The following is an 8618-nucleotide window of genomic DNA, read 5'->3' as shown; positions in this document are numbered from 1 at the left end:
GTAGCGTTGTTTACTACTGACGCGCTATGTGTATATCAGTAGCGTGTTTTGTTGACACGCGCTACTGCTAAGTAGCAGTAGTGTCTTATTTTAAACCGCGCTTCTAGTAAGATTCTGTGTATAAGGTTTTTCCTAGTAGTGATAGGATTAGGCTACCCCTGCCATTGATATCTTGAATCGTTTTCTACCTCTCTTAACACTTGGTAAATGGCTGGATAAAACGCCATGACCCACTCGACTCTGCTCAAATAGTTGCGCACGCGAGCAACAGCCTTGTGTCGCCGTCTCACCACGGCATCGGCGTTCAAGCAAAGCATGCCAACGCAGTAGATGCAGCTGGGGCAGAGCACGCATCCCCCGCACATGGCGTACCACCTCCCCCGAGCCGACTGCAGCTCCGTGATGGGCGGTTGTAGCTCGAAGCCAAGCCAGTTCCAGCATTTCGCCAAGTCGGGTTGTAGCACGATGTCGCTGTTCCATCACCGTCCTCCTGCTGGTTGCAGCTCCGCCATGAAACACCACAAAAAAGTCAGTAACAAAAAATGTGTTTGTAAGGTGATAGCAAAATACAAAGACAATCCCAGCAAAAATCAACACCAGTTCCAGCAAAAATGCATCGCTACCGACACAAAAAGAAAAACTCAACGGATCCAGCAAAAAAATTTGGCGGTTGTAGCAAAACAAAAAGTCGATGCAGCAAAACGACTCGAATGGTCGTCTGGTTCCAGCACTGGCCGTGCATGCTACCGACACAAAAAGAAAAACTCAACGGATCCAGCAAAAAAATTTGGCGGTTGTAGCAAAACAAAAAGTCGATGCAGCAAAACGACTCGAATGGTCGTCTGGTTCCAGCACTGGCCGTGCGTGGATGCAGCTTTTTGCCGGCCGGTTCTAGCAAAAAAAAATTGCCGGTTGCAGCTCGGGAGGTCGTTCTCTCGACCGCCGGCAGTTTCTGGTTGCAGCTTTACGCCCCGGTTGGTTCCAGCAAAAAAAAACTAGCCGTTTGTAGCACTGGGGGTCGTCCTCTCCATCACGAGCTACTGCTGGCTGCAACACCGTTGCAGCTGCTACCACGGCGCATCGCCTGTCACAAAACAAACCATGGCCGCCGCCGCCCTCGAGTTGCAGCACCGCCCGCCACATTAACCCCCTAATCCGTGGGAGATGAAGGAGCTGCGTGAGCGTTGCAGCCGTGGGGAGGTAGCAGCTGCACGAGCACCATGGCCGAAGCCTCTCGCCGGCGGAGATTGATGTGCCGTGCCCATGGCTATGGAGATGGGGATTGGCAGGATAGAGACGTGAGGGGAATGAATGGTTGTACTGCATGGTGAAGAGATAAGATGAAGAAATAAGTTGTGGGTGGACCCAGATGCTCACGTGGATAGAAAACTGAACCGAGTGACGCCGTGCAACCGACCGAAGATTCGGCTGGTGTGTAGGCGCGAAGGATTTCCTTTTCAAAAAGGAAAAAGTCCATTTTAAACCCTGAACTCGTAGAGGTTCAGCGAAACGAACCCCCAAATCGAAATTCCGATCAATTGCACCCTGAACTATGTAATCCCGGTCTAAATCGAATCTTAGGGTCATTTGGATGGCCGAGATTGGCAGCATTTCGCAGAGGGCGCATGCTTGCTCCCCGCTGGGCCGGCCTGCTTTATTATTTTTTGTTAAGAAACAAAAATTGGGAGCAACTAGTTGATGAGCGCTTTTTCAGGAGCCTCACAATGATCAGTGCCACTTGACGCGCTCTCAGGCACCCGCCACGTGTCGCGCTGTAGGCGCTCCCTTTGGATTTTTTTATTTTTCCGCACGCGTTTTCGGCTTTGGTTTTTCTGAATTTTTTTGACGTTTGGTTTTCCGCGGGTCTTCCTTAGCTTTTGGATCTAAAAAATTTGATTTTTTTGCGTGAAAAAACACATTTTCTTTTTCTTTTTGTTCCTTGAGAGTCACGGTTTTGCTTTCACGAGAGTCATGGCCGTGTCTCTCGGAAATGAAAAAAGACGCGTTCTCTATTTTTCCTTCCGCGAGAGGCACGGTTTTGCTTCCGCGTGAGACATGGTTGAGCTTTCGCGAGAGTCACGACCGTGCCTCTCGAAAACGGAAAAAAATGCATTTTCTATTTTTTCCTTCTGTGAGGGGCACGGTTTTGCTTCCGCGAGAGGCACGGTTGTGTTTTCGCGAGAGGCACGCCCGAGCCTCTTGAAAACAGAAAAAAAACGCGTTTTCTATTTTTTTTCTCTTTCACGAGGGGCACGGTTTTGCTTCCGCGAGAGGCATGGTTGTGCTTTCATGAGAAGCACGGCCGTGCCTCCTCGAAAACGAAAAAACGCGTTTTCTCTTCTTTTTCTCTTTCCGCGAGAGACACGGTTTTGCTTTCGTGAGAGGCACAGTTGTGATTTCACGAGAGGCACGGGCATGCCTCTTTCAGAAAAGAAAAAAATGTTCTCTCGGTTCGGTTTTTTCGACATTTTTTCGTTCATTTTTTTGAAAAAAGTTTGTCAAAATTTTCCAACATGGGATCTAGTTTTAAAAATCTCGACGTGAGGAATCAACGGTGAAAACGATTCTAAATTTGGACGCACGATTTAAGAGATAAAACATTTTGAATAAACGAATCTACGGAAAAAGGAAAAACTCCCAGGTTGTGACAAGTGGCGTAGATGCAGCGCGCCACTTGTCATAACCTGAAAAGGTGGGAGTGATCTTTGCAATGAATACCTCCTCAATTTTTCAACATGTGATTTAGTTTTGAAAATCTCGATGCGGGGAATCCAACGGTGAAATCGGTTCTAAATTTGGACTCACGGTTTAAGAGATAAAAAGTTTTGAATAAACGAATCTACGAAAAAAGAGAAAACTCCCAAGTTGCGACAAGTGGCGCACATGCAGCGCGCCACAACCTGAAAAGGTGAAAGTGATCTTTGCAACGAGTACCTCCTCAATTAGTGATTTCGCTAAAAATTCACAGAGGGCGCACACCTGCTCCCCGCTAGGCCGGCCCACTTTAATTTTTTTCATTAAGAAACAAAAATCCGCAAAGGGCGCTGCACCCTGCTGGGCCGGCCCGCTTAATTTTTTTTCGTTAAAAAATAGTAAGCGAACAGTTTGGCTCGAACACGTGACCCAGTGCTGGTGTTCTTCGATCGACGTAACAACCACCAGGGGCACAACACACGTTGTGTTCACTTGCTCCCTTTTTCTTCTTTATTAATTCTTTCTTTTATTCCCTTATTCTTTTCTTTCCTTTCCTTTTTCTTTTTATTTATCAGTTTCTTTTTTTCCAAATTTGCATATTGTTTTTAAATCCCCCTTTTTTATTTTTTGAATGCTCGAATTATTTTAAACTATATACAAACCGGTGGCCATCTTAGCAGGAAAGAGCAAACGAAAAAAAACCTTGTCAACCAGAATTTCAAAAGAAAAAAGGTTCAAGAATTTTGAAAAAAACGTTTGAAAGATTTAGAAAAAGTTCAACAATTTTAAAAAGAAGTTCACGGATTTTCAAAAGAAATGTCCACGGATTTGGAAAAAAATCATGGATTTTTTTTAAAAACTGTAATATTGAAAAAGAGTTCATGCATTAAAAAAAGTTCACGTATTGGAAAACGTCCACGAAAAAAAAAGTTCATAGATTATTTTTCTTTCCTTTTCTATTTCTTTCTATCTTTCCTTTTTTCTTTTGTTTCTTTTTTCCTGTATTTATACAAAGTTCATTGTGTATATTAAGGAAATGTTCACGGTATATTTAAGAAAAAATCACTCATTTATAAAAATGTTCATCGTATACTAGAAATTTGCTCAGTGTATATCACACAAATTTCAATGTTTATTCGAAAATTGTTCAACATATATTACAAAAATGTTCACTGCATATTTTCAAAAATTCTTCGATGCATATATTCATCTGTTTCCAAAAATATTTATCATATATTTGCTTTGAAAGAGGAGGTCGCGAGTTCGAATTATCTTGCATGCGCCTTTTTTTAGCAATGTAGTAGAAAAAAATTCAAATGTGCCGGTCCAGCAGGAAGGACGGGTCGCCCGGTCAACACTGCTGCTCCCCGGCCCACCAGTCTAAAGAATCCCAGTTGACATCTTGCCACGTCAGCGTTTTATGCCCCAGACGACTCGAGGGTTCGTTTTAGACCGGAATCGCATAGTTCAGGGTGCAGTCGACCGGGATTTCGACACGGGGGTTCATTTCGCCGAAATTCTACGAATTCAAGGTTTAAAATATATTTTTCCCTTTCAAAAATCGGGAGCTTAGGATGCACGATTTAAAATAGAGTTTACTTCAAAAATAAAAATCTAAGCCTCGTTTTCATTGATGATTATCCATTGAGTTATTCTAATGTTATTTAGTAGCTACGTCTGGAAACAGATCAAAGATAAGCATGCTGCCTATGTGAAAGTCTCAAGGTTGGAGAAGTTCCTTCATGAGCTGTCATTGCATGAAGAGAAAATATTTCTCAAGAGATTTGAACTGAGAGAGGTATTTTCTCATCCTTGTCAAAAGTATGCATGCACTCCTAAACCCTAATTAGCATCCGTTGATGTGTTGGTTACTTGGTTAATTGCAGAAGTTGCTTTGCAAGATACAGCGTCAAGCTGCAGAAGATGAATGTGATGAAAGAAACTATGACATTGTGGTAAGGATTTGTCAGGGTCGATGAAATGTACATGCACAGAGATCTAAATTGGCTCATGTGTGCAGGAAGAAAGTGCAGAGGGCCTTGAACAAGAGAGTATCTCGGCTTGCACTGATGACAAGCGTGATGTATGGGCATTTTGTTTATTTCTGCTACATATTAAGAAATGCTTGAACATCCTTGTTGATTTCCTATATGTATATTTTCTGCAATTCTGATTGTGTATCTTTCTGTCAGGTTACTGAGAATACCTTAGAGCTGAAAAGAAATCTGAAGGATAATCTGCGTAGTAAGCAAGATCTTTTCAAAAATGGATCCTCTAAACATGACAGGGTTAGTGACTTGGTGTCGCCTATTGTTAAGACATCTCTTCTATGTGCAAATTTTGACATATATACTACAGATAAGGCTGGGATCGCCAGGATGGAAGTCCCGGTTCTACAAGGAGAAATTTGGTGCTGAAACCTCTAATGAAATTGGGAGGCTGCAGACAGAAATGGTTCTGATTTTTTCCCTCTTTTTCCAGCAAATAGTCTCATACTCATGCGGTTTGGCAGGGTTATAACATTTTAGATTGCTTAATATGTTGTTTTTGCTGATTTAGGTCCAGAAGTACTTGGAAGGATTGTGTTGGGTGCTCCGATACTATTTTTCTGACGTACCATCATGGAGTTGGTAGGACGAAGCATATTTTTTTGTCTATGTATTTCCTCACATACTGTAATATCATTGTTATGAATTATTATAACGACACTGGTCCCAACAGCCAGTTAATTTAATCATATTCTCACACTAGTGACTTGTGAAGTTCTGATAGTTCCAATAGATAGACAAGTGTTTGATATTACAATGCTTTTTTTTGCAGGTACTATCCATTCTATTATGCTCCTTTTGCATCAGATGTGAAACGCCTGTCACAGTTCAAGATATCTTTCACCGTAGACAAACCACTACGACCATTTGATCAGCTAATGGCAGTGTTGCCACCAGAAAGGCATGTTTGTTCATGAATATTATTTATTTTCATTTCCTGAGAATTAATCAGTTTTTTTTTGCAGCTCATGTGCCCTTCCAAAATGCTACAGTGAATTAATGGGCTGTGAAGAGTCCACGATACAAATGTTCTACCCATCAGGTATATATTTGTTATCCTGTAGTTAATACTCAATAGTATCATCAGACTGTTTGTCTACTGATGTGGCATGCAATTCACTTGTCACCAGATCTGGCGATTGATACTCATGGAAAACGATTCTTGTGGCAAGTAAGCCTTTTGTTCATGTGCAATAAGATGAACTGGTTCAACTGATAATTTCAACGCAAACTGATCAAGTGCACCTATTTGGTGCTATAGCAAAAAAGGACTGATGCTAGTTTCCTATTTCAGGGTGTTGCAAAGTTGCCATTTATAGATGTGAAGCTGCTGCTTTCAGCAACCAAAACAGTAGAGAAAGATCTCGCAGTATGTATTCTCAACTAAAAACTAGCATTCCATAAATCTGAAGTCACAAATATGGTTTCTTATCTTGTTTGGACATCAGTTGCATGAAATGAGGAGGAACACTATCCGGCAAGAGAAGATCTTACTGAGGAACTCAAACTCTCTGGCAAATAATGCAGCATTTGGGCCAATATCCGAGAAGAAGCTTCTGATATCCACCAGGTACATGGAAATCTGGAGATATGAAAACCTGATAGGCAGATACCGAATTTTCTGTTCTGCTCAGAATTTCAGAGCAATCTGAACTGATCCCGGACTTTCCTTCACTTTTCCATCATAATAGTGAAATCACAGGATGGTTATCCCAAGATGAGGATGCTCCAAGCAATGGCTTTTTTCGCTCGCCGATAAGAGATCTCCCAGACATCACACATGATCAAACAATGCAAGTTTTTTTCTTCCTGAGACTACTATGTTCATGCATTGGGGGTGTCTAGGCCGTCTCATGCTGATTTATAGTATATCTTGTGATGTTTCAGATCGGCAATGTTCTTCAATCCTGAGGCAGTGAAGCCAGTCTCAAGACTGCTCGACAATGTCATCGTACCTGACAAGGTAGGTTGCTCGTATGAAGTTGTACTAGATGATTTCGATAAATTAATCTGGAGCTTCATTCGATCTCTGAATGTTATGCAGACTGTTACTGAAAGTGACATTCGGACGAGACCCATGTGGCACACGTACCCGGGGCCAAGGCCGCCGACGGTCACCTGCAGGCCAGAGACCCTGTGGAAGCGGAGCTCGCCGGCGATGCAGCCGAGGGAAGAGGTGAAGAATGCCGGAACGGGGTGGATGGGGCGGGGTAGAGGAGGCGTTGGCGCCGCCACCACCGAGACCCAGCAGATCGGGACGAGCGGCTTCGGGCCGGGGGGAGGGTACGCCGCCGGTGGCGCCCAGACGCTGCAGCGGATGAACGGCAGCTACGGGAGAGGTTTCCAAGGCGGCCGGTTCGATGACGGTGGCGCGTACAGCTTCCGACCGGGAGGCGGTTGGGCAGGAAGGGGCGGCGCGGCGCAGAAGCAGCAGCAGACCGCGTGGCGGCCGGTGGGGACGTGGGCGAGAGGCGGCGGCCGTGGTGGGAGCGGGCAGCCGCGTGCGTGGTAGAAGTACAACTGGTGGAACAGCTCCGTCTTCGTCGTTGGTCTCTACAGTATTTTGCATGAAACATGAGCGTTTGTTGAGAGTTTGATGAACTGATGCATTTTGTGTGTTACCGGGCAGCCCCGTGCGTAGTAGAAGATCACCGTATTTCATTCACCGGGCAGCCAACTTGGAAGCATCAGCGTTTGGCCGTCAAAGCCATTTACTACTCGATGTGTATGTTAAGTTGCTCGTACTGACGGGAACACGTTTTATGGCGCATTGCAAATTTCTCGCCCTTGTTTGTTTTGCTACCAGAAAGGTGTGGACATGAGCATTATACGGCGTTTTTCTTCATCTTCTGAACACAGCATAGTTGCACATGCTCACATACATGTTATGCATGCATACTCTATTTCTGTGAACGCTTTCCAGATACTAAAAAAAGAGACCAGGGGCAAGCACCTCTGGGCATATTTTTATAGAAGGGCGAGAAACAGTTTTGCAGATACTGAGTTGGCATACATGTTGAGATTGACGAAGTCAACATAGACGCCTCATAGCTAAGAAAAACCTTTTCTACTAAATGAACATTGTCGGAAAGCCTACAATAAAATCTTATGAGCTATGCTCAGTTCGCCTATACGATGTTGTTTAAAATCTAACTTTGTAAACAACCCAAGATACATCAACACTGCCTAACCGATAATGTATTCATCTTGGAAAGTAGCAACCAGTACCTGTCACACATTACTGACATTCACGAATCGTCTTGCACATCATCATTTACATGTCATTTTCATCATTATAATTTGTTGTGAATAATAGTCATAGAAGAAGACATTTTTTTTGTTATGCCGAATAGACAACTAGAAAAAATCTGGTCGAAGAAACTAACATGGCATGAGAGGAAGGGAAATATCTGATGCACTGGACTTGTGATGCAACCGATGCAACCAACACCTTTAAATGCCTTCCAGTGTGAGTTCTTTTGTTTTGGAAGTGATTTCTTATGTTTGGGATAGAAGTGATTTTGTTTTCTGGAGTGCCGTTGGTAGAGGAAAGAAGAATCAGTGGCTGAGGGATTAGACGGAATTAGGGGAATAGGAGTAATCAACGCGTTTTCATTTTGGAAACTGCCTTTTCATGACCATTTATTTGCTGGTTATTATGTCAGTTTCTTCCCAATCTTTACCCTGGATGGGTTAAAAGGGACCTATATCAACAAGGGTTATATCAGCTCCAGGGGACTCCATTTCGTTTCTCCAGCTCATATCATAGAGGAAAACAAGTGTCTTTCTATCCTGTTCCTTCTCTCGGATTCATTTTTCTTGGGCGGGGGAGACATGGAGAAGTGAGAGGAAAGGGTGAAAGAGAAGGGAGAGATT

The 8618-nt window shown here is 43.4% G+C and overlaps 1 protein-coding gene across 1 annotated transcript; it reads left to right on the top strand.

The window, feature by feature from the left end:
- Nucleotides 1-363: 363 nt before the first annotated feature.
- LOC119283570 (5'-3' exoribonuclease 3-like) lies at nt 364-7254 on the top strand. The gene is made up of 13 exons (XM_037563053.1): nt 364-528; nt 4382-4492; nt 4581-4649; nt 4715-4777; nt 4887-4982; nt 5053-5148; nt 5254-5324; nt 5708-5784; nt 5873-5913; nt 6037-6111; nt 6191-6312; nt 6630-6705; nt 6787-7254. The coding sequence occupies exons 1-13, from the start codon at nt 364-366 to the stop codon at nt 7252-7254; spliced, it is 1530 nt and encodes a 509-aa protein (XP_037418950.1).
- The last annotated feature ends 1364 nt before the right edge of the window (nt 7255-8618 follow it).

The sequence above is a fragment of the Triticum dicoccoides genome, chromosome 4A (genome assembly GCF_002162155.2).
Source record: "Triticum dicoccoides isolate Atlit2015 ecotype Zavitan chromosome 4A, WEW_v2.0, whole genome shotgun sequence".
Classification (NCBI taxonomy): Eukaryota; Viridiplantae; Streptophyta; class Magnoliopsida; order Poales; family Poaceae; genus Triticum; species Triticum dicoccoides.
Note: the sequence above shows the minus strand (reverse complement) of the source record. Positions and strands in the feature narration are given on the sequence as shown.

Excerpts from the sequence above, each read along its gene's own strand:
- LOC119283570 (XM_037563053.1), top strand. The coding sequence starts at position 364 with ATGGCGTACCACCTCCCCCGAGCCGACTGCAGCTCCGTGATGGGCGGT. Across the intron at positions 4,778-4,886 it reads GCACTGATGACAAGCGTGAT|GTTACTGAGAATACCTTAGA; the intron begins GTATGGGCATTT and ends TCTTTCTGTCAG. Across the intron at positions 5,785-5,872 it reads ACAAATGTTCTACCCATCAG|ATCTGGCGATTGATACTCAT; the intron begins GTATATATTTGT and ends ACTTGTCACCAG.